At 34.9% G+C, this 26,690-nt stretch overlaps 2 protein-coding genes across 9 annotated transcripts in view; both read left to right on the top strand.

Annotated features, from left to right (window-relative positions):
* Positions 1-16,642, top strand: part of LOC123546415 (cGMP-specific 3',5'-cyclic phosphodiesterase-like) — a 128,715-nt gene extending 112,073 nt beyond the window's left edge. For 5 of the 8 annotated variants that reach the window (XM_053550762.1, XM_053550759.1, XM_053550763.1 and 2 more), the window contains 6 exons: positions 91-168; positions 1,239-1,377; positions 2,479-2,562; positions 5,016-5,112; positions 6,989-7,131; positions 8,531-16,642. In XM_053550762.1, coding sequence (XP_053406737.1) covers positions 91-168; positions 1,239-1,377; positions 2,479-2,562; positions 5,016-5,112; positions 6,989-7,131; positions 8,531-8,605 — 616 coding nt within the window. In that variant the 3' untranslated portion in view covers positions 8,606-16,642. Of the gene's footprint in view, positions 1-90; positions 169-1,238; positions 1,378-2,478; positions 2,563-3,654; positions 3,817-5,015; positions 5,115-6,988; positions 7,132-8,530 lie in introns of those variants that run through there. The other 3 variants (XR_008372310.1, XM_053550765.1, XM_053550764.1) reach the window with 3 other exon arrangements.
* Positions 16,643-24,803: 8,161 nt separating this feature from the next.
* The window catches only part of LOC128559388 (phosphatidylinositol 4-kinase type 2-alpha-like), a 40,454-nt gene continuing 38,567 nt past the window's right edge, over positions 24,804-26,690 (top strand). The window contains exon 1 of the mRNA XM_053550766.1: positions 24,804-25,203. Within this exon, the coding sequence (XP_053406741.1) occupies positions 24,850-25,203 (354 nt within the window). The 5' untranslated portion in view covers positions 24,804-24,849. The remainder of the gene's footprint in view (positions 25,204-26,690) is intronic.

A 26,690-nucleotide genomic window follows, 5' to 3' on the forward strand; every position in this document is an offset into this window, starting at 1 on the left:
AGCATTTGCATCGTATAATTATTTTAAAATAGACAGTGCTAGTAATTATCATCTTCTTTTGTTTATTTTCTTGTTTTATGATGTTTGTAGAAAAAGAGGTGACTTTAAGAAATTGATAGAAAAGGGAAAAACAGATTTCAAGACACAGTCAGATAAAGACTTGTTGGCGTAAGTATTTCTAGAACTGTCTTGTTAACCTTTGGTTTAGTTCTGAAAAAATATCTAAATTTGCTGATAATTGTGAAGGAATAGTATTTCTATCAACCTTTGTTAAATGTTTTGGTATTTTGAAAGTGTAATTTTTAAACAATATGGTTGTTGGCTATATTTGTGAGATAAATTGTAAACTATGGTCCAGATTTTTTAGGTAAATGTTTGGCATTGATTTGAAAGATGTGTATAAAAATGTGAATTTTAAAAAAGAAATATTATTTTTAATGACATTTTAATTATTTATATGTTGAAGAACGATTTTCAAGATAAGTATATGACTTTGCTTAATTCAAGTAATATGATATTAAGATGTGATAGATGTTGCCTTTGATATCTTGGTTCATTAGTAGACCTTTGAGTCAATATGAGCAAATATATGATTTTAAGTTATTATATGCAATTCATTTTGGTAAGTTAGGTAGGGTAACATGAAACAATATAACAGATCAATGTGAATTGTCTTTGATCTCTGGCTAAATGTAAATTGTAGGAGTTAATAATTACCGTTGACAAATTATATATTTATATATAATTTGATTGGTTGTGTGAACGAATAAAGAATGATTGGGCTTTGGTGTGAGTTATATTGATAGAATCACAGTCAGTGAGAGTTCAATTTCAATTTGAGTGTTAGAGTTTGAGTTTAAGTTTGGAGATTAAGTTTTGAGTTGAAGTTAAAGATATTAGTTAAATTAAGGTTTTAGTAACAAAGTCAAGAAGGCAAGAAAAAAGTTTTGAATATAAGTAAGAAGTTTTAAAGTTAACCTCTTGTAAAGTGTGTGCAATAAAGTTAGACAACACACTTTAAGCAAATTGACAAAGATGAAGAAGTAAAAAAAATGCTGAAATTAAAAGAAAAGTATTGTGTTAGATTTATTTAATTAGACAAGGACACAGAGCTATATTTTCAACTTAGTCATGAATAAATATAATTTAATCACAAGTATGTTTATGTTCTAGTTGATTATAACTATGGAAATGATGTTATTGAAAGAGTTTGTTGATTGTATTGATTATATTGACAGAGCTATGATGATGACAGCCTGTGATGTTGCTGCAATAACAAAACCATGGGAAGTTCAGAAAGAAGTGGCACAGCTAGTCGCCAATGAGTTTTTTGAGCAGGGAGATGTAGAAAAAACACAACTAGGGGAAACGCCAATTGTATGTGAAAAATACAAATGAAATTGTTTCTCTAAATGAGTATTTTGCCCTTGGTTGTTTTTTGCTTTTTTGTAAATTGAGTTTTATTTCTTGGGTTTCGTGTATTTAAAAAGGCTATGTTGTTCTTATGTTAATTCCATCTGCTAGGATTTCTTAAATCATTTAAAGAAGTGAAAGCATTTTCAAAAGCGACTTGAAAACGACAAAATTATGAGGATTTAAATATTTGATCAAAATTGCAGCCATTTTGTTTCCATGGCAAAAAAACCCCAACAAAATGGTGGATTTATTAAATTTCTCGAACCCGCCCGCTTAGCTCAGTAGGTAGAGCGTCGGTCTACGGATCGCAGGATCGTGAGTTCGATCCTCGGGCAGGCCGTATGTTCTCCGTGACTATTTGATAAACGACATTGTGTCTGCAATCATTAGTCCTCCACCTCTGATAATTCATGTGGGGCAGTTGGCAGTTACTTGCGGAGAACAGGTTTGTACTGGTACAGAATCCAGGAACACTGGTTAGGTTAACTGCCCGCCGTTACATGACTGAAATACTGTTGAAAAACGGCGTTAACCCCAACACAAACAAACAAACAAACGTATTTGAACAGTATTTACTTATTTCTGTAAAATAATTTCTCTACTTTTTCGGGCTATAAAGAAACTAATTACTGTGTTTTAAATCTTGCACTCATAAAACATATGAAATTAATATATTTAAAAGTTTATTTGCTAAATAAAGAATTCAGTAGTGTGCCTCCATGGTCAGCCATTTTCTTAAATTTCAGACTGCCATTTTTTTTTTCAATAATGGTCCGATTTAAAAAAATCTTTCAGCGTTATGAAAGTTTTGAAGATGGCTTTCTTATGAAAACTATTTTCATGCATCCCTTACCCTTTAACTTTTTCAGATTTTAACAATGTAAATGTCTGATATACAGATGTACTAGCCATTTCAAATAGAAAATTGATAAGACATCTTTCATGATAGACACTATGCAAAAGAAATGAAATAGTAAAGCACGTGTACACTAGTGTGTTTGAGGCAAAGTGAACTTTTGGAAGTCAAAATAACTTGGCGTATTGATTTCTTTTATATTGCAGGCAATGATGGATCGTGACAAGAAAGATGAATTACCGAAAATGCAAGTTGGATTTATTGATGCCATATGTTTGCCTGTTTATGAGGTATTTTCATTGGTTTTAATTTGTAGTTAATTAAACAATTTATTGACATCCAGTAATGTCATCTGTTCCCCATTTATTTGTACAATTTCAAAAGTGAAACATTATTAGCAAGAGAAAAGTGTAATTCTTGCCTGTGTCTTTGTTAAATAATTTGTTTGGCAAAACCTGGTTTCGTCAGCTTCTGTTTGAAGACTGAAATGCCATATGACCGATTCTTATACTGCATAGCCATGACGCGTACGAAATTATTCGACAATTTTAAAAGGAAAATCAGCAACAAGTATTCGAATATGTGAACTCAGAGAGGATTATCATTCATCAAGAATAAGGTTGATGTGTTCAGGAAATTGATGTTTACTGGACCATTCTTACAAATTCGATTCATTGTTGGTTCCTAATGTCATTTTGTGTTTTGTCAGGGATTGCTTTATAGAAATGATGAAACTGATTCTGTCCTGGGTAAACCGTCAACAACGAGATACCAACAATAACATTTTCTTCGTTATAGTCAATAGTATCGATGCTCAGGTTTACGGATCCCACTATTGACCTTATAGATTTAGAAATTTAATCAGTATCTGAACAAAGTGTTTGCCAAAGCCATCACTTATGATTTGCTTCTGTTTGTTCAAAATTACACTGGCAACTACCGCTAAAATCGTATTTAAGAAACAATTCTTAGTTCAGTCTCTCAGCTTTATTTATATCTATTGGTATTTAGCTTCTGATATAGATCTAGTTGAGCCTTCTTATCTCAATTTGGTTGAGCTAATCGAATTATGACATTGGCGAAAAAAAGAACATAGTTACCAAATTTAAACATTGTGACTAGCTCATCAAAACTTTCACATGTTAATTTAGAACTGTTAAAACTTCTTTGAACGATTGATAAAACCAACGTGTTTCTTTACTTCTCATATTTCATCTGAATTTACTGTATGTTTGTATATTTCTTATATGTCCATTTGTAGCAAGATTATTTTTCCGGATAACTGTAGAAAAAAGCCTAAGTTAATGAAGCTGAGTCGTTTGTAGATTGTTTATGTTTTCCTTAATATATTACATGTTAACTTTTTATTTGCTTACTGAAAGATGTTTTCTGGAGTTTGGCCAACTTTACAACCCATGTATGAAGGATGTAAGCAGAATCGCGAAAACTGGAACAAACTAGCGATGTCACCAATGGCCAGCCCTGAACCTACTGGTTCATAACTTTTACATAGGATTCGATGTTATTGTAGTCTTTAAATTCTTGTAAGCTTATATTGATGTAGGTTGTGAATGCTGCTTATATGTTTGTGTTTTAATGTCAATTTGCATGTTTTACAAGCACATTAAATATCTACTTAAGCTTGACTAAGTGAATGGAATGTTTGGATCATTTTCTTGTCTTTATAACTGTAGGGCTTGACTTTTCAAATTTATATTATATGACTACAAGCTAGTATGCAAATTTATCAATTTAGAATTTTTATGTTGAGTTATCTATTTCTGCTGCTCAAAAGAGTATTTTAGTCTTGGCAACTATGGCAAGTTTTTATAATGCTGTCTTTTTGGCTGCTGCTTTGGCGTAGTAAGGGTGTATTTAAGTAGTTTGGCTTTGAAAACTTGTTCCAACACTGATATGAAAACAATGAATAGAGGTAAATTGTGAATATGTATACATTGTATATAAAGAATTTCCCAAGGTTCAGCTATGTAGGGCGTGATGAGATTTATATTTAAGATGAAATTAGCAGAGTGGAGACTGTCGCAGTTTTGTTTATTATCCACAAGTCTTTAAATTTGATTTAACCAAATGGTTATATTGATAATCTGTTATGGAGAAGCAGCTTTTGCACAAAGTGCGAAATGGAATGGAAATTTCTGCTTGTGTTGCATGTTGCACTTATCGATGTCTAAAGTATGCTAGTTTCCTTACCTAACATAGGTTTGGTCGCAAAGAGAAAAAATCTGAAAGTTTTATAATTACACAAGTTTAATTATACAAATTTGAAATTGGATGATTTAGACGTTAATATATCCAATATACAAGAAATCATATTTCAGAAAATAGAATGCATAGAATGCACAAATAAGGTCATTGCTTTGGCCTTTGTCCAGGTGATTTGTTTTTGCATGCACAAGACACTTGTCTAAGTATCGATCCTCATTTCTGTCATTTAAAAAATGAATATTTCAAATAACATTCAAGTCTAGTATATAATTATTTGAAGTAAATACTATGTATAAGACAAGAAAAAGTATGTTTCCCGACTAAAAGGATTATAAAACCAGACCTGCAAACTGTAAAGTAGAATTATGAAATTATCAAATCTAAAGGTTAACAAAGTGTAACATATGTAAACTATATACATGTCAAATATTTATACAATTTTCACAGAACATTGTTTTTCGCTCTCCGTTTTATAGATATTGTTGCCTTGATGTTGTGTTTATTTATTCGCATGCAGATGTTTGCTCAGATCAATCCGTATCTTAAACCACTGTACGCAGGAGCACTCGACAACAGACAGCACTGGCAGCACCTTGATGATCTGTATAGAGAAGGTTTTTACATTTGAATGTTAAAACTGTTTCAAAGACTAGTTTTAAAGCAGTTTCGCTTATTTATGTCGAATCAATTTAAAATGACTGATCACGAAAGATTTGAAAGAAGTTTAATTGAGCTGCTTAGTGGAAATATAAGATACTGTGAAATCAATTAGTAGCTATTGTTTATTGGAATAAAAGATTGTTGGGATATTAATGATCACATCGTAACACAAAGAGAGAGACAGACCGCTTTATTCAGATTATTAACATAGCTTTGTTCTGTTGAGCGCCATACTACATTTTGTCCTAGAGTGGGGTTGTGTTTGTGCTCATAATTGTGTAACAAACGCTGTTGGGTATACATATGTTTAGTGTTTACTGAAGCCTAAAACAAGAACATCGACCCAATAGCAATAGCCAGGTTCTAAAAACACAGTTTACCCGTAACGAGACCCTACATGGATGTATGTATGAATGTGTACTTGACTGACATCTCTAAACTACTGTATAGTTTGTATCAGTTAGAATGACTGCTGTATTACCTCAACATTTCCTCAGTTCTCAGACAATGCAGTTGTCAACACCCGATCGTTTTATCTACCCCATAACCACCCCTACCTCTCTCTCACTCACACACACACACACTTTGTATTTTGCATATAATTAAATAATGGATTTCTGTTGAGCCCGCTTGCGGTGAGTTCGATATAGTCGCCATTTTTGGCGGGTCGGTGTATGTGCGTGCGTGCGTCCGTCCGTCCAATTTTGTCCGGACCATAACTTGGACATGCTTGGACCAATCTTGTTTATATTTGGCATGAATGTTCACCTCAATGACAAGGAGTGTCATGCGCAAACCCCATGTTCATATCTTAAAGGTCAAGGTCACAGTTGGAGGTCAGAGGACAAATTGAAGTTTGTCCGGACCATAACTTTGACATGCATGGACCAATCTTGTTTATATTTGGCATGAATGTTAACCTCAATGAGAAGGAGTGTCATGCGCAAACCCCATGTTCCTGTCTCAAAGGTCAAGTTCACAGTTGGAGGTCAAAGGTCAAATTGAAGTTTGTCCGGAGCATTTCTTCTTCATGCATGATGGGATTTTGATGTAACGGCATGAATGTTCACCGTTATGAGACAGAGTGTCATGCGCAAGAACCAGGTCCCTAGGTATAAGGTCAAGTTCACAGTTAGAGGCCAAAGGTGCTGGCGGGCTCGACATTCTGCCCATGGGCATGCAGAATGTATTTCTAGTTGAAGCAATCCGTCTACAATTTTTTTACGTTGTAGCTTCTTTTTGTTGTGGGCCTACTTTGCGATGCATGACTCTATGGTTGTATTTTGAGCGCTATGTTCTTCCGGGAAATCTACCCTTACCTTACATATTGTCATTTTTTTCAAAGTTTCAGACACTTGCATCAAGTACCCTTGTATTTTAATTTAGGTTTATTTTATACTTGATAGGGATTAATCCTTTGTCATCTATAGTTGAAATTAGAGAGGAACTCGTATTTCTATTGTTTGAATGGTTTTTCGATGTTGTCTGGCATGCTTCACCATCTATATGTTTTCAATTAAGTCATTGGTTATGATGTACAGTCATTCGTTTGGAAATATCAAGTTATAAAAGTCATTTAAGTAACAGTACGTACCGGGAAAGCATTTTAAGCAGTACTTTTATATTCACTATTATTTTCACATATTAGTGATCTTAATACAGTGCTTATTTCGCTTACATGTATTTTCATTGCACTCGGTGAAAGGTAGATATTGTATAATTATATATTTAGTTGGATTTTAACATAAGTCTTATTGTCGAAAGTCCATAAAATGCATTTTCGTTAATATTATTTAGAATATATATAACAACCAAATGCATTTGTTGCAGGTAAAACAGAGGAAGTTCATAGAGAGTTAAACATAAATGATGCAAACAGTTTTTCTGATAAAAATACCTCAGAAGCAGAAAAGAATAAAAACAAGAAAGATAAAACTGATTCTAAAGGGAAGAAAAATGTAAAGAATTTGAAGGTAAGAGTAAATGGTGCAAGGTCCTTGTTTACAGAAGTTTCTGTAATAATTCTCAAATTCAACGATTGTGTTTTAGCACTTTTTAAAAAAAATTTAGTACTGATTAAATGGTTAGGGGTTTCTCCTTTCAGAATACTCCAGGGTTATGTTCCTTTCTTACATATATGTAACCCATGATGATTTTGTATCATTTTAATGAAATAGTGTATATGCCCCCACAAACGGGTGTGGGCATGTGCATATAGTGCTGTCTCTCTGTGCGTGCATCCATGAGACCGTGTTTATGTATGGTTGTGTGTCTGACTGCCATAGCAAGAAAACAAGTTGCTACCACTATCCATACCCCTAGATCACAAGTCAAGGTCACAAAGGTCAAAGATTCAAACTCTTTAATACAGTTTATTATTCAATTAACAAATATTTACCATACTTTGTCACGTTTAAGACCAATACCTCTAACTTAAAGGTCAAGATCAAACTTAGAAATCAAAGATTTTAGTTCATTTTTCTTTCCCTCTATAAGAATTTTATATATGCATGGATATTCAAATAACTTAGCACAAACATTGACCATAAGAAGATATCATGTTGGGTTCAAGATCATTTCCCGACCTTACAGGTGAAGGTGAAACTTCCAAGTAGTTTTTCTTGCCTGGTCTTTAACTTTTTGGTTCATGCATGGATATTGAAATACCTTGGCACAAACATTCACCAGTCAGTTAAGACTCTTACCCGTACCTTAAAGGTCAAAGCTACACGTGAATGGATGGATATCCAAATACATTAGCAAAACACTTACCACAACTAGACAATGTTTTGCATGCAAGGCCCAGACCCCTAGCCAAAAGGTCTAGATTACCCTTAGAGCCCAAAGTTTTAACGGCTTTAACTTTTGTGCGAATCGATGAATATCTATATAACTTGGCACAAACATCCACTATTGCTAGACGATATGTCATGTGTAAGACTTAGACCCAAGGCTCAAAGATCAAGGTCACACTTAGTGGTCAAAGATTGTACTTCATTTTTCTTGTCCGGTCTATAACTTTCGTATGGTATATATATCGTTTATATACATAGAAGGATATTCCAATAGCTTCGCACAAATTTAACCATTATTAGAGGATATAACATTTAATCATTTAGAAAATATTTAGGGTTATTTTTTTTTGTTCAGTTTGTAAATTCAATACATGTATGTTCCATTTTCAAAGTGCCATTACAGAATTCACACTTTTGTGTTGTAACATTACATAGCGAAGACAGCCGTGCCCTATGCTAACGTTTCTAGTTTAAATTGCCATCTCTATTAATTTGTCAATCATTACCAATTTGAAAATTGATCTGTTTTCACTCCATTGTTCGAATAAGTAATTGCTCTTTACATTTATCTCCACAGGCGAAAGACAAAACACTTGCAGGCACACCAAAAAAGATAAACCATGGGAAAACAAAAGTTTGTTCGCTGCTGTAATCTTGCACGGGTGAATCCGTCAATGTTAAACACTGCTCGCTCTCCTCCTAGTACATTATATATGTTTTTTGATTGAAATGTATAGAGATGGCCTCCATTGCCGTGTGGTTCAAAAGGTCGCTTACTTTGAATGACTTGCCCCTGACCTCTGGGTTCGAGTTGGGCACGGGACGTGATTACTGTAAGCCATCTAGCTGGCTCGCAGGTCAAAGTTTCTACCCATGTATCTACCGTTGCCTGTATACCAGAATTGGCACCTCAGATCTTAATCCACTAAACCTCATTACAAAGATAACAAGAGTGGAAAAGATGTGAACTGCTAAAATGTTTAAAAAGATATATTAATCTTATTTATACGTCGCTAAAAGTTTTTTTCATAGAACTTGGTACATGGATATATTACAATATGGAAAATATGAATTGTGGTCGCTATGGCAACAATCTGGCCACAATTAAGACAAAAAGGTTATTGTTGCCTTTTGCAAAAGCTTATAATAATAATAATAATAATAACTTTATTTTCTGAAGGTTACATACTAAGTGTACAAATACAAATATTATACCACTTATTTCCAGTATGGCCTTCAACTGATATACATTCACACATACACACAATCATACAGTCAATTTATAATTAAACATTTATACAAAAACACATCAGAATTACTTAAATTTTCTCGACAAACACGTCTCAAATTAAAGAAGTCTTAAATAAACGTAATATAACAAGAACTATGTTTTAAAAGAATAACCATGCGTCACAAAGATTATACATGACAATTAAGATGTACAGAAAAGAAAGATGCAGACTTGTAAAAATACAGAAGATGTGCACCAAAAGCTGTCATGGACTTTGTGAATCAAGAGAATTTTTTAACTATTTAGTCCTATTATCCTAGTGATTGAGTATAACATAAGATAGTCTTGATATTTTTCTTTTGTTTGGTTTAAAATCACACCCACAAAATTGAGGAAGTCTAAAGAGGTACGGTAATCAATAGGAGGGGGAATGATTATGTTATAATTTATTTCTAAAACCACTCGTATTTTATGCTGTCGTTCCACTTTAGGAACCAATATTGAAAACATTCAAATATCGTTAATGTAAGCGATTTCCGTTAGGCACCGTTATTTACTCGAGACGTAAAACAAATAATTACGTAAGTGCAAATTAATAAAAATAATTAGAGATTTGTGTTGTGTAATGGATACTTTAAATTTCATGCAATATCATGTTTTGGGATAATTACTTCAGCAATATATTAAAAACAATAATGAAACAAGATACTGGCTTTTACGAAAAGGTATTTAAATGTGCAATAACCCTCACACCCCATAGCAAAAGTCATATGTGGCGAAATTTCAGGTCTTTGGAGGCAGAGAAAGACCCCATGCACATGCCCATCCAGGCATTATGTTAGGTGCGAGTGGACACCTATGTAAAACCATCGGTATTCGGTAAGCCGGGAGGATGGCGAGATGTACACCATTAGCGAAGTTTCGAACCCACAGCGCTGAGGGGCAGGTGATGTGAAGTTTGAGACCTTGACCACGGATTCCCGGCATGTACCATGAATGTGATAAATCTAAAAAAAGAGCAATATCATACAATATATGGAATTTTCTTTGTAAAAGATCCAGCTGTGTTGTTGGAAGGTTTTGTAAAATAGACTTTTAACGTACTAGGAGAAGATTGAATTGTTATCCAAAGAGTTGTGCCAATCTTGCTGTATTGTGATAAAAAAACGTTATGGCTGTGCATGATGAAATTCTCTGTTTTATAAGAATGATACAGATATTAGTTCTGTTAATTATGTCTACGTATGCTTAAATGTTATTGGTTGAAACATTAAGATACTGTTTGAAATGAATATGTTTTATTTGTCTCAATAATGGATGTATTGCTATTTAATTGTATGTACAAATACGTTATCCCGTGAATTGGGGAGCACCGTTATTTGCTCTGTGTGTCTGTTATATGAGTTCGTACCGAGTTTCCAAAAATAGTCATATATACAAGTAAGAATCATGCGAGCTACCAACAACCTCGAGTTTACTTGCTTTTAAGTAAGCCGCGTACATCTTTTTAATATGCCAGTTTTGTAGTTCTCTAAGTATTAGGAATGCCGTCGGAGACGAATATACAAGGCTGTGTCAGAATTTATAGTACATTTCGTTATGCGCATGCCTCTGTCAAATTCTGATACAAACAGGTCTTCCAAAGCAAGTTGTTCGTCTTATTATGTGTTTATTATTTTTAAACAGGAAGACATCAGTACTAGACTTAACGGGGTTATTTTCTACCATGTGTACTATGTTTCGCTTTAACTGTTGTTAAACCCCATAAACAAAGTTGACGATGCGTCTGCCCGACCGTGTACCTGTGGTGAAGGACGAGTGCGACGATCGTCCGATAACTTTTTTGTAAACAGGTATATGATTATAAAATACAGGCCAAATTCGATTTCTTTTTGTGGGAGTTGTGGCCCCTTATTAAAGTTTGGTTGCTCGTACAAAGGGATATGATTACAAAAGACATTCCAAGTTCAGATTTAGTTTTCAACCCACCAATTTTTATAGCCATTTTCTGACTTAAATTTTGCAAAAAAAAAAAATGTTGATATCCCTTCGATGACTACACAGGATGAATGGATTTAATATATTTTTTTTGTACACAAGTATATGATTACTGTATTTGTAAAATAAAAATTGTCTTCATTTTGTACAAGATGGCATGTTACAGGTGTATTATGTAGTCTGTCGAAAGGTTGGTAGTTTTAGTTATATGAATACAATGTATACTGTAAAGTAAATTCCGTTCAATGATCATGTAATGGAATGGTTTTTCGAAGGATTTCGAAGTTCTATATTTTCAGTATTTCTGACCTCTCATATCAACACACATATACATAGTTATGATTTAGTATAGTGATAGGTACAAAATAAACAGATAAGGTACAATGTTTTATTACAGTGAGATCAGGTCAGTACCTATCGACATAATTATGCTTTTAACTCGGTCTTTTACACTTCAGTTTTTTTTTCTGTTAAATTGGTCAGTTTGTAAAGAAGTGAGAAGTTCTGATAATTCTGAAAGTCACATTTTATTGGAAACTAGATTATACCTTACACTGTTTTATACTAGTATTCCTTTTACGAGAGCGAATTTCTATCGCTGGACTTACGGGATTTGTTGAACCTTTTGACATGCATTTATATTTTGCAGAAGCCAAACGAGGGTTTTATAAAGCCCTCCGAGGGTTTCTGCAGATGTAACGCACACAATGTAAATCTAATCTTTCTCCATTTAACCCTTATCCTGCTAAATTTCATAGGCGTAGGAGCAGGGGGGGGGGGGGGGGGCCCCCCCCCCCCCCCCCCCCCCCCCCCAAAGCTAGGAGAGGGGTGCCAAAGTATAGTTTGGCCCCCCGAATATTTTGGAAAAGAGATATAAATTGCAGTCTAATATAACATTTACTTAGCATCATATAATTCTTTTCAACCTGATTTCTGATTTGCATTTGGCCTTCCCTTGTATTCTGACTAAAAATGTATCTTTCCGTAGTGTGAGTACTGAAATCTGTACGCGCCACGCCAAGAATTGTTTACATTTTATAAAAATAATATATCATTGAGCGCAATCACTACAGTTCCGGTTTGAGCGTCTGCAAAATCAATGTAGGCCTAACTATTAAGCCTGTTTAATAAAATACGCATGTAAACGTTATGTATTTTTTTTGTTTTTCATTGTCCATTCAAGGGAAATGATATTTCCGCAACTTTATACTACAATTAGACAAATGCAGTGCTAATTGATTGTATGTCCAGGGCTTCAACAGAAGAATGTAAAAAATGGCACACTTAATTAGAACAATCAATGATTGCTAAAACATAAATGTTTGAGGGGCCATAGGCCCTATTAATCCCTGTACAAGGCTTTGAGTCTTTGTCACGAATAATGCACCGAGGATACCTTGCCGCTAACCCCACCCCACCCCCCGCAACAAACCGCCGGTCGAAAACGTTTGCCCCCCCCCCCCCCCCCCCCCCCAAAGTTAAACTCGCTCCTACGCCCATGAATTTCTATAATGAACTTTTCCGTCTTTCAATTTGGACAGTACCATTAACTGTTAAAGGGGATGCTTACCAAAAGGATGTTGACTGAATGGCTAACAGTACAGATCATGACCAGACTGCACGGATGTGCAGGCTGATCATGATCTACACTGGTCGCAAAGGCAGAATCAATCGTGTTCAGCTTGATATGGCTTAAAGAGTGCAAAATTTCGGAAAAAAATGCATGTGCATTTGTTGACATAATTTGACATGGTGACGTAGTTTGTTTCTTTTCCGGTGCTGTATCATTGTAATTTTGTACATCTTTTATTCCCGGGTTAAAACCTACTAAAGTGTATTCTACTGAATGCTGTAGATTTAAATTGCAATTAACATAAGGATTCAAATTTGAAAATATTACAGAAAAACTGTTCTCCATGAAAATGTTGACATTGTCAAAAATATGCAGAATTCCTCATTTAGGTAGTAACAAACAGAAATGTAGAATAAAGGACAGCGTTGATGACAAAAGTGTATTAATTCTATGATGATAAGTAAATTATTGCGCCTTTTTTAATGTAGACTAATCGTGGTGTGCAGTATTATTAAAATGTCTAAAGAACTGACTTATATAATGATTAGAAAATTTGAGCAACCTAGGAAACATTTTATTGTCACCCGCTTTTTTACGAAGAAAAATGGGGGACATAGACATAGGCTGCGTCTTTCGTCCGTCACACTTCGTGTCCGGTCCGTAACTCGGCCGTTCATGAAGGGATTTAGAATAAACTTGGCATAAATGTTCCTCATAATGAGTCAACGTGTTAAGCGCAGACTCCTAGCTCCAAGGTCAGTGTCACACTTAGAGGTTAAAGGGTTACATTGTCTGTTTCTTGTCCGGTACATAAGTCTGCCATTTATTTTGGGATTTTGAAATTACTTCGCACAAATGTTCCCCATAATGAGACAACGTGCCATGCGCAAGACCATGACCCCTATAGCTCTAAGGTCACGGTCACACTTAGAGGTTAAAGGGTAGCATGGTCTGTTTCTTGTCCTGTACCTCGTTCAAAAAGGGATTTTAAAAGTACTTGACACAGATGTTCCCTGTAATGAGTTGATGTATCATGTGCAAGACTCAGATACCTACCTCCAAGGTCAATGTCATCTTTTGAGCATTTTCTTTCGTCTGGTCTGTAACTTTTTATGCATTTGTGTGTATTTAAACAACTTTGCATAGATATTCACCGTTACAAGGCATTGTGTTATATACAAAGGTCAATGCCATAGGCACCCAAGCTTTTGTCCTTAAAATAGAGATATTACCATTTAAACGTATTTGCCAATTAAAGCTTTCCAGACATTTTCAAATTTCATAACGTCTTCATGGATTATATGATATATAGTTATGGTTTGTATACATTGTTAGTACGTTGTCTTATTACTTGGAATTATGTTTTGTTTAAAATGTCCATAGGCGGGGGACGTAGGTAACTCTGTTACAAATCCTTGCAAGAAATGTTTTTTGTTTTTCAACTTGTTTTACTGGGTTGTTCATACTGTGATTTGTACAGATTGTAAATGTGTTGCAATTTTTATGACGATTTTTGTACTATTACAACATTATTCTTATGAATGATATATGTACAATTAGAATAGTTCTGTTTATTTTTGGATCTGTGTTAATCAGTAATACTGTTGTGCGTATTTAAATCACATTTGATGTCCTGGTATAATGAAACACAGGACTTCATTAAACTTTAAACATAAATCATAGTCTTGTTTAAAGTTTACTAATATGTCAGCCATTTCTAGACTTGTGTCATTTCAAGTGTCAGATAAAGCCATATTTGTGCAAATGACAGTTTATCATTTATGTTAACGTATTACTGGTATTTATAAAGCTACGCTTAAAACGCTTGCACACATTTTTATTATTTTTTATAATTGTTTTTATTCAGATGCAGTTTAGGTTGATTAAATGTAACCTCATGATAATTGTTTACAGATTGTTTTGTTATATTTTTGCTCGAAGTCTCCGACTAATTTATATTATGACCATCTCCTTTTCTAGGATTGGAACTGGGAATTTTATCCGTCTGTTCGTCTGTCCAGAACTTTTAAAATTCTGCTTGATGTGTTCAAGTTTACATAAATATTCATCTCATATATATGACTTGCAGAACTAAAGCTGAGTTAATTGCTGAATACATATTTTTCACGCCCATATGTTTGTTTGGTAAACCTTTAAAGAATGACATATTGCAATATGAGGTGAAAATAAATATCCATTTTGAGTTATAGTTGATTTATTTTCCTTTATTTCATTTTTTTTCATTTTTGTGAGTCATAACTTGAAATTCAATTAATATTTACATAACATTAGTTTGCAATGAAAGGTAAGGGACATTGAATTCGTAAGGTTGTCTTAAATAGTTATTGTTTGTCTCCCCTTGCAGTATTTCATTTTCCATGCAGCAAGGAAATTGGTGAATTTTAAAAAAAATGAAAAAAGCAGAATTCGAATCTATGACTCATATTCTCAGGTATTTTGGGATCATTGAGTCGATTCAATACCTGTGTAATAAAGTTCCGCTGGGACATGAGGGGTGTTGCACTTTCCATTTACTCTCGTGAACAAAAACAAATTGAGTCTGCTGTTATTTTCTTGGCTGCATTCTATGCTTCAAAAGGATATTTTCATAGGTTTTATTCATTATTGAATATGTATTGATTCATCTCCCATTTTATATTTTATATTTTTCTGTTTACAATAACAGTAGAATTTATTTAAACTATAATGATGACGACAGTTGAGCTATATATTATCTTCAATTTATGTATTTTACTCCTTTGTTACTTCCAACTCTTTCCAAAGATGAGAGGGCATATTGTTGTGCCCCCACCACTCGTTGGAGGGGGCATATAAATCTGGTCTCGTCCGTGCATCCGTCGTCCAAACAAAGTTTGTGACGCACCTAGCTCGGAAAGTATTTGATATAAATTGATGAAATCTTGCAGGAGTCTTTATCATTGATATGAATTTGCACACCTCCTATTTTTCGTCTGGCTCCGCCCCCTATTTCCAGAGATACGGCCCCTGAAATAGTCAAAAATTCAAATTTTCACATTGTGACGCGCCTAGCTCAAAAAGTATTTCATATAAGTTGATGAAACCTTGCATCTCTTAATCATGATATGAACTTGTGCACCTCCTGTTTTTTGTCTGGCTTCGCCCCCTGTTTCCAGAGTTATTGTCAATGAAATAGTCAAAAATGCACATTTTCACATTGAGACGCGCCTAGCTCGAAAAGTATTTCATACATTAAATTGATGAAGACAGTCAAATTTCATAACCTTATTGGCTATAGTCAGTGGATGACATGGGTTGTTTTCGGCATAGAAGGTCAAGGTCAAGATCACATTGACCTTGAGACTAAAAATGGTTTAGGATCTATAGCTCATGATTGGGTGTGTGTTCTTCAAACTTTATGTATCGTCTATGTCAAGCGCAAAGGCCAAGCTCAAAGCATATTTGAGCATTAAGATTACACACCAGTTACCTCCGACAGGTCATCTGTTTTACAAACAGCTTTCTTTTTCTGTTCTCATTTGTTGGTTTATATTATGTGTGAAAGCACTAAAGAAAAATAAGCATAAAACCTCGTATTACTCTGTGTTCCTTTACCTACAGATATTTTAATATCTCTGTATTTATTCTCACACATAAAAAATCTTATAAAAAATTGTAGAAACTATAATGATACGTGTTTCTGCACAATACGACTTCTATTTAGGGCATTCCTATGAATTGACCGAATGTACAAAATTGTTATTTAACTAAAATGATATTATGCTTCATGTTATGAAGTTAATTTATTAAAAAGATGAATATCGTAGATACAATATTGATATTTTGTTGACTTTTAAATCTTATTTGTTATATACATGTACATGTATTGATTAAATTATTGAATACAGTAGTGTCTTAGTTCTTGGTTGTTTTTTTTGTCATTTTGTATACTTGTAGTAGAGTGAGAAAGAAAAGTTCCATAGATAACGCAAGTAATTGGATGGTCTATAATCTGTCTGTAGAAATATGTGGGAGAGCAATTACACTGAAAATGGTTTATATTGCCATGTTTTTATAACTGTAATTGTTCTAATTGTACAGCAAGACCAAGGCTTTTCTCAAATCCTATATAATAATGGGAAAACAAGAACGTACAAATCGTCGACTGAATGGTATAGAGTTCTTTGTTGCATATTGTATACTAAAGCGAGATAAAACATGTTTTAGCATAAAAAATCCAAACTAAAAACAAATTTATATCATAAAAATGATAAATCTCCTAATTTCTATGTTTCTAAAAGTTGTGCGCCCGAGTGATATAATAATACGCATCTACACTCTAAACAATGATTTTATTCAAGAGCAAACCACCGAGATATATTATTTCGATTCTAACACGTTATCGAGGTATACACCATGTTGGCTCAAGGTCAAAGGTTTGAGCCTTCCATTTTGTGTCCGCTCTGTATCTCCTAAACCGCTTGAATGATTTTTAAATTCATTGATATCGTCTTATATGGACTATGAAATATACTTAACAATGGCAATGCTTCCACTTAATACCATCACCCCTTTCACTATCCATAACAGCGGCGGGGGATATAGCTGTCTTTCAGACTACCTTGTTTAATAGGGAAGTAAGTCGGAGTGAGTTGTGATAATGCTTTCAACAGTCGCATAGTTGTACGTTCAATGTTCTTTTCGTATCATTAATGTCCTAATTTTCCTTCAACTGTTCTGCCCATTATTTTGACGGTGCGTATAACTAACGTAGTGTTACCTTATAAACCAGAGTAAACGAGCTTTCGGAGGACAACAACGTTATTCAGCAGCCTTGTCGGTTGAATATAAAAGGCGAAAAAAGAGCATAATTTTGTAAAATGCAAAACCAGGTTATGGAACCAGTACAATTCATACCATCCCATGACAGTGGGTTCAGTCCATTCCCATTTGTCAGTACTGAGATACCAGCTTACATATAAAAACTTAATCAAACGCTGGTAAGTCGAAAAGGGGGCATAAGTTTGTAAAAATGCAAAGTAGAGTTATGGAATATGTACACTGCATGTCAGATCACAGTGAACAAGTGTGTGAGGTTTCAATCCCTTCCCGTAAGTGGGTACTGAGATACCACCTTACACACAAATTCTTAACCAAAAATTGCTAAGTCGAAAAAGGGGCGAAGGAATTATATCACGAGGGCGCAGCAATGATTTTATTCAAGAGCATATCACTAAGTAAGATATATTATTTCGATTCTAACACGTTACCAAGGTCTTTAAAGTTTTTCAACCGGTTTTCTTTTCCAGCGCGCCGCTATGCCGTTAGGCGATGTGACGTAATAATTGTGATGTCAGAACAGTGAATTGTTGTATAATAATTCACTGTTTTCAGCCTTCTTTGTTTAATAGGAAAATGAATCGGATCGTGTTATAAATGACCATCCTGTTATCTCAAGTAACATGTTACCATGTCTAGTGTATATACTATCTTGTAAAAATAGTACGTCACTCAGATAAGATAGTACATACACTGGACATGATATCATGTTACTTTGAGAAAATAGGATGGTCGTTTAACAAAATAGTACGTCAGTCTTACAGGAAGAACATACACTGGCCAGCACAGGATGGCAGTTTAACAAAATAGTACGTCTCAATGGCAAGATATTATATTCAATGAACATGGCAGCATGTTATTTTTAAGAAAACGTCACTCTGACAAAATAGTGCATACGTTGAACATGATAGCATTGCAAGTTAACACGACAACACAGTAATTAACAAGACTTAACAGGATCTTGTGAAGATACTACTCTAAATAAAGAATATATTTCGTATTCATCTAACATAAAACAGCTCTGGCGTTCCATATCATATGACTGTTTACTTCCACTGGTACAAAATCGACACAATATTCATCAGTTATTAGTTTTTATACTGTACAATGTTTACATTACGTGTAAATAGTGAAATGACTCTGTCTGTCTGTTTGTCTGCTAATAATATCGCATTTTCTTTTCAAATAATAGAAAATCAGTTACTTTATTTGAAAAGCACTAGAGTTTCACAGCTCAAGCACATACATGTGTAACGTAATATTTCTGTTAAAGTACTTTGGAAAAGAGTTTCAAAGGTTACCATAAAGTTATATAGGAAAGGCCAGATACACCCTCTGCGGCCACGTTTTGACAAATAAATGTGGCTTTTAACAATTTTAGTAGAGGGTCACCCATTTTAATTTTAGCAATTTATGGTGACCGTGTATTTTACGAATCGGAATAATTGGAACTATCTTGGCAAAAAGCCCAGGAACATTTATGTAAATTGACTTTAAAATCGAGCCACAAATTTCTGGTAAAAAGATTGATTTTTACATTTTCCGCAACATCCACATACGAAAAAGAGACAACGCCTTCATTAATATTGATTAAAAAGAATGTCATTTAAAACGTTTTTGAAACTATATTGGTTATTTAATTGATACTAATGTCCAAATATGTGTTATTTTAATCATAAGTAAGAACGAGAGGGTCATGGTGAGCTACATGTTTAAAATGGCACATTGATGCTAAAATATTAAGAAGGTGGGTCAGTAGGTCACATTCATGGTAACTGAAAGTCAGTTTTAAGATCGGTGTGCAAAACTGTACATGTCATCCAAATTTCAAAGCTGTACCTTACAAAACAAGAAAGTAGGTCAAGGTCACGGTCAAGTGACCCCTAATCGCTTGGGGTCATGAGGTAATTATAATTAAACAGTCTAGGAAATATGATCTGATAATTTTTGAAGTATTTATTCCTATATAACTCGTATAACAAGTGATCCCAAGGGGCATAATTTGAACAATCTTGTTAGAGATCCACTAGGCACTGCTACATACCAAATGTCAAAGGCCTAGGCTTTGTACTTTCAGACAAGAAGATCTTTATTTTATTTTCCTATATAAGTCTATGTAAAACTTGAGACCCCCGGGGCAGGGCCGCTATTCACCTCAGGTGCATAATTTGAACAATTTTGGTACAGACCACAAGGCAATGCCAAATACCAAATATCAAAAGCAAAGGCCTTGCAGTTTCAGACGAAGATTTTTAAAGTTTGTTTCTATATAAGTCTATGTAAAACTTGAGACCCCCGGGACAGGGCCTCTTTTCACCCAAGGGACAGAATTTGAACAATTCTGATAGAGGGCCATAAGATGATGTCACATGCCAAGTATCTAGGCTCTACGCCTTGAGGTTTTGGACAATAAACGTTTTTCCTTTCGGTTGCCATGGCAACCAGAGTTCTGCATGGAATTCAATTCTTTGAACAAAGGGTGCCACCCAAGGATCATTCCTGTGAAGTTTGGTGTTATTCTACCCAGTGATTTTCTAGAAGAAGATTTTTTTTGGAAAATGTTGACGGACGGACGACGGACATTGAGCGGTGACAAAAGCTCACCATGAGCCTTTGGCTCGGATGATTTTAAAAATGTAGGAGGGTACTTTTAGCTCCAAAGTTGTAGTCCATTTACATCTTAATTTGGAAAAAGATGGAACTTCCCTCAACATACTTCTTTTTTTCATACATATAGAAGCTGTATTTAAGTATTTTAGTGAACCCGCAAGAGAAATCAACAACTCTTGAGCGGCCTCTCAACCCGTGCCTACATCCTAAATGTTTTTTTTGTTTTTTGTTGTTTTTTTTTTTTTTTTTTTTTTTTTTTTTTTTTTTTTTTCGTTTTTGGGTTTAACGCCGTTTTTCAACAGTATTTCAGTTATGTAACGGCGGGCAGTTAACCTAACCAGTGCTCCTGGATACTGTACCAGTACAAACCTGTTCTCCGCAAGTAACTGCCAACTTCCCCACATGAATCAGAGGTGGAGGACTAATGATTTCAGACACAATGTCGTTTATCAAATAGTCACGGAGAACACACGCCCCGCCCGAGGATCGAACTCGCGACCCCGCGATCCGTAGACCGACGCTCTTCCTACTACATCCTAAATGATGCCCAACAGGCCGTTCAATAACCACACATGTACATCATGCAACCGCACATAAACATCAATATACAAAGCCAATGTACCACGTTAAACTTAAACAACTCACTGTTAATACTAACTATATGATACATTGATAAATATATACAGTGTTATGTTTAGCATTGTCCACGCATATGAATTTCTACTGTTATTATTGTTACTATTGATGTATTAGGTATTACAAAAAACAATTCAAAAGCGTGTGCAATACAAATGCCTCAGTACTTTGTACCGATGTCAAAGAATAAAATTACATTACTGTATTAAGGTCTTGGTTTTCAAATTACCGCTTGGTAACGTTGACTAAATCATGCCATATACGGATATTAAGATAATAATTAATTGATAAATTTGTCTTTTAAAATCACATTTCTTAAATATAATAGTAGATTACATACGAATAAAAAGCTTAGACAATTACTTCAGTATGCATTTTGAGTATTTTCTTGTCCTTATCCTTTTTAAGAAGACAGCAAGTTGGTAATATAAAGACTGGGTTTACATTAAAAAGTAATTTTCTCAACTCAACTAACGTCTAAAAATTCAGACTTATGTGTAATTGAAATATTGAAAAGATCATGCTGTAAATCACTGTATAAATCAAAGTAAATTAAAAGGCATGGTTCGCCTTCCACAACTTGAAAATGAACGTGTTTGTAGAGACGTTTATTTACAGGACTTTTAGGCTTGATATGTCTGCAGTTGCTATATCTAAGCTTTAGATTAAGCTGGATCGTGGCGTTAACTGGTCGCTTCTCATATTCAATTATGAAATAATTTATAGCAAAAGAGTGTTTTAACACTATTTATGCACGATGGGCGGTTATACGTCGGGCGTAATAATAGCCCGAGTGAAATTATTTGTACGACGTATTACCGCCCGAGTGTATAAATAGTGTTAAAACACGGTTTTGCTATAAATTATTTCGATTCTAATTAATCTAAAACAGCAGATGAACTATAGTAGCGCTCTTTATTGGTCGCAAGAAAAACATTGACGTCGCCGCACGTTAACGTGACGTCATTGTAGCGTAAGAGTGTTTTAACAGAGAAAAGCATACAAGAATAAAACATAATCTTCAGTTTTAAAAACATTCTGTCATATGTCTCATCCTGTATAAACGCACAACTTCTAATTTTTGCTTGGTTTCAGCGGACGCCCAGCTCATTTCCCCATTAACAGTCACCTCTGAGGCATTATTACCAAGTCCCCAAAACAACTTTTTAGGCCTTGTTACAATTTTTTTCAATTTCTGTATTGTTCCTTTGACAGAAAAGAATAGGTTCGATAATTTTTGTGACAACTTCAGTTTTGTGTATACATAAAAAGACATGCCACCTGTATGTATGTATTTTATGCGAAAGGTAACGAGAGCATGGCTTGTTGATTTTGTGAAAGATTTGAAATATAGAACGTAACCTAGCAGCATAATAGCAGACTCTGTTTGATTGAGTCTGTTCATGAGAGGTAATGAAATATGAAACACCCCTCACGCCCTCTAGCACCGGCTTAAGCTTAAGCTGAATCCTTTTATGATAGATTAAATGTTCCATGACTGAATGACCAGAAAAGAAAAACTACGCTGAGTTTAAGTACATTACACAAAAAGCCTTGATATAATTACTATTTCTTTCGTAGTCAACCCGTAGGTCACCACAGGTATATATTTTTTACAAATTACACATGGCGTGCCTTAAACCAAAAATTTATATATTATTTCTTTCGTGCTCAATCTCTAGGTCACCAAAGCTTAAGGCAAATGAAGACTCGGGTTTGGGTGGATGCATGTCTGAAATGCAGAATCTTTGAATTATTTCCATTAAGACATGTAGGTCTCCATTTTACACCATTTCGAAACTACATCATTCTAACAACTTTGGTAAATCAGACTCCTTACCGGCTGTTAAAACAATATCGTCTGCATAGAGCAGTAACGGCAATCAAGAGCAGCTTAAAAAATAACAAGTATCTTTTGCCTGGGCGTTAGCATAGCCTACGGTGGGGGAAAGAGTGGGAAACAGTACATATCCTTGCTTTATCCCTATATTTACTTCAGACCAATCTGTTAATGAAGTAGTCACCTTTACATCACATGAAAAAGATGCATATACTGACTAAACAGCATGTACAAACTTCCCATAAGTATCAATTTATAACAATTTATACCAAAGACATTCTCCGTTTATTTTATCAAACGCTTTCTTAGCCTCGGGTAATGAACCAAGTCATAGTATCTTTCTTTGCAGATTAACGATTATTTGTCAATGAATACAGATCTAAACAACGCCTGTTTTGCCTTTAGAAGCCTGTTTTGCTGATCAAAAAATATTGTAATTCTCCAACTACGAATTCAGACGCTAATTAAGAATTTGATAGATCTTAAATGGAACGAATAAATGCGTTATTTGGTTCTATAGTCAAGAGAATCTAAAGTTTTTTTTTTTTTTTTTTTTTTTTTTTTGTTTTTTTGTTTTTTTCGTTTTGGTATTTGGTTAATAAGGCATTAAGACAAAAAGAGGGGCAGCTTCTTTCTACAAAAAAAAAAACAACTATGATTTTAAAGAAGATATCGGTAAAAAAAATCATTTTTTAAAACCTCTACTTCAAACTGCTTCAAACAAGTTTTCACCAAAACTATACATGCTGCTACACAGGTTCTCGTAGTAACATTTCGATGTTTCTATATCTTTGTCCAATTGTCCGCTTTGTCAATAACCTTCTAAGGCGTTTTCTATCATTTGTCATGCTTATACGACAAGTCTGTTAAGTTGTTCGAATCCGTTAACGAACTTAGTAAGCTGTTCGTTCTGTTCAAGGGCGATTAAGCATATTCACGAAAGCACAGTATGCACTATTAGGTTAGTTTAAACAGTATTTACTAATATATCATGTACATAACTCACATACATACAATAAAATTTACAATCAAAATAATGTAAAAGATCTAAAAACAAGCTTTCATCGGAAACTTATATTAATTCATTTCATGTTTTAAGGATAGGGTGTAACAAAAGTATGTTTTTATCTAGTTATTTGTTAGTTTAAACCCGTTTTATAGTTTTTAGCTAGATAAAAATTAAGATTTTGAAATTAGTTGAGAAATGCTGCTTAGTACCAAGAATGAGCTGCATGTGACCAGTTCGCACCAATGGTCACCTGCGCGCGTCGGCGCGCCGGTCACGTGGAGAATCGCTTTGAGGCAACGATGTTTTGCTGCACTTTATGCATTTATTTGGTATATATAGTACCCACATATGTTGAAATGACTGTTCAAAATTTTGATAGAATGTGATCTATCGGCAAGGATATACTGAGCATGCCTTGGCAGTGACTACCGTCCATGAACAGGCTCAATCAAACCGAGCCTGCAACATTTTCGTTTTTGACGTGTTGGGCGACCTGTGAAGATTCCACTTTTCTCTATTTTATCGAAATTGTTCTCATTTGATTAATTATGTTGATTGTGTCACACTAAATTTGATGATCTGGTAGTTTACTGTAACCGTTGAGACCTAATGCGGGTAATGGCAAACTTAAAAATTACGTCGATCTTTAGAAAAGCAGACTATTTTATCGGACGAATACACGCTCGATCAGGAGCCCCTGTTTTTGGACGCATGCGCAGATAAGGCCGGTATTGTTTACATCCTTGCAAAGAGTAAAGACTAGGGTTTAACGTTTTGTAGATTATTTTTGTAAACAATTTGTATTTAAAAATAAATATAATGAAAACCCTTATTTTTTATCGGAAACTGGTCGGAAACCAGTAGGCTACAAACATCATCAATTATAATATATCTGACTTCGACTCGGATGTTGCCGCCCTACTTTCAAATAAGGTAGCTTTAGAAACCTTCTTCTCTAAAACACTGACATGTTTGTTTTGCCCTCCAGTCATAATCGCTAAATTAATGATTGTTGGAAGTAACATGTAGATGCACATGTAGATGTTATCTTGTCTGTCCTGTCCTGTACATTGGATGCGGTACGGTACGTTACGGGTAAAGGTTTTATTGATGTAAGTATACTTCCGGGTTAAAAGTTATGTTATTTCGCGAGTGTCAAATTGGACAAGTCACGGGATCACATGAATATCGACCGTCCCTTAACTTGTGTTATTCCTTCTGATGAGGATCAAATGGATTTTGGGCCCCCACCTGATGTTACAAATGTAAAAGTCTCATTTGCGCCACGAAATGAGCGTTCTCCGCGCTCACCAACTAGGGAGAGTCGAGCCGGAGAAGGAACGGGTGAAAGTTCTCCACTTCTTGCACCTAGATCTCTTGAAATGGAATATGGGTACTTTGAGAACAATTTTCCAGATGATCCTATATTTCAAGATATCGTTAGACAAGCTGAAGATGCAATAGAATTCGGTCACTATCCAGAACGGATATACCAGGGATCAAGTGGAAGCTACTTTGTCAAAGATACCAAAAATGTAAGTTTTTAACTTTGGAAGAATGCAGGTAACATCTTTAAAACATTGACCAGTTTTCTATTTTCTTAACTTGCAGTGGATTCTTGAAATCTAGTAAATCTTTGCAGTAGCTGACCATTTGTGTGACTTTCGCCACTTTTATCTACATCTACATCTACATCTACATCTTTCACCCAACCGTCGATTTCCGACTATCACTGGGCGGCGCTGTCAGAGAAACAGTTGTTAAAGAACTGATATGTTACAATGTTAAAAGAATAAAAGCTAAAAAAGACAGTATGCTACAGTTAAAATGGGACAGAGGCAACAGAATTACATACTGACCACCGCCAGCCTCTCTCTAAAGATACTGAGACTGGGGCTAGATTTAACATGAGTTGGTAGGGAGTTCCAGAGTCGGATGGTCCTAGGGAAGTAGGAGTTAGAAAAGTACTGAGTGTGAGACATGGGGATTAAGTAATTTAGGTTTCTAGTCGGAATAAGATGAGATTGGTCGACTGCAACTGTCTGGGTCCTTATTTTATAAAACATTACTAATGAATTGTGTAACCTTCTATATTGGAGTGTATTCCATTCTAAGGTTTTCAGCATTTGTGTAACACTACTGGTGTAACTGTAGTCATACATGACGTACCTAGCAGCTGACCTTTGGACATTTTCGACTTTGCTAGTGAGGGTTTTTTGCCAAGGATGCCAGACGCTTGAACAGTACTCAAGTTGAGGGCGGACATAGGTGTTATAGGCAGCAATTTTGACCTTTTTATTATCAGTTTTGACATTTCGTTGTATGAAGCGAAGAGTGGAAGTTGCTTTGGAAGTGATACTGTCAATGTGTTTGGACCAGTTTAGATCTTTGGAAATGGTTTATGCCTAAGTATTTAGCTGCCTCACAAGTTTTTAACTCTATGTTGTGAAGTTTGTAGGGTAGACTACAGGATTTTTCTTTCTAAAAATTCTAAGGACTTCACACTTGTCCGGGTTGAACTCCATGGACCATGTCTTCTCCCAGGTTTCTAAGCTAATCAGGTCTTGTTGCAGAGATATACTATCTGAAATGGAGTTGATGGTAAGGTATATTATGGTGTCATCTGCAAACATTCTTGCGTTACATTTGACGGAATCTGGTAAGTCATTGATATATACCAGGAAGAGACATGGCCCAAGAACAGACCCCTGGGAACTCCAGACAGTACAGGAAGTTCACTGGAAAAATGACCATCAACAGCGACTTTCTGGGAGCGGTTGGACAGGAAAGATTTGACCCATTTGGTAATTTGTGGGTTGACACCAAGGCTTTGTAGTTTATAAATTAGTCTAATGTGATCGACCTTGTCAAACGCCTTGGAGAAGTCCATGACAATAACATCTGTTTGTTGACCCTGTTCAGTGTTATTGTAAAGTTCCTGAGTGAAATTAATGAGCTGAGTCTCACAACTGTGACCTGATCTAAAGCCGTGCTGGAACTGGCTAAGTAGCTTATGCTTGTC

This window comes from Mercenaria mercenaria, chromosome 9 (genome assembly GCF_021730395.1).
Source record: "Mercenaria mercenaria strain notata chromosome 9, MADL_Memer_1, whole genome shotgun sequence".
Lineage (NCBI taxonomy): Eukaryota > Metazoa > Mollusca > Bivalvia > Venerida > Veneridae > Mercenaria > Mercenaria mercenaria.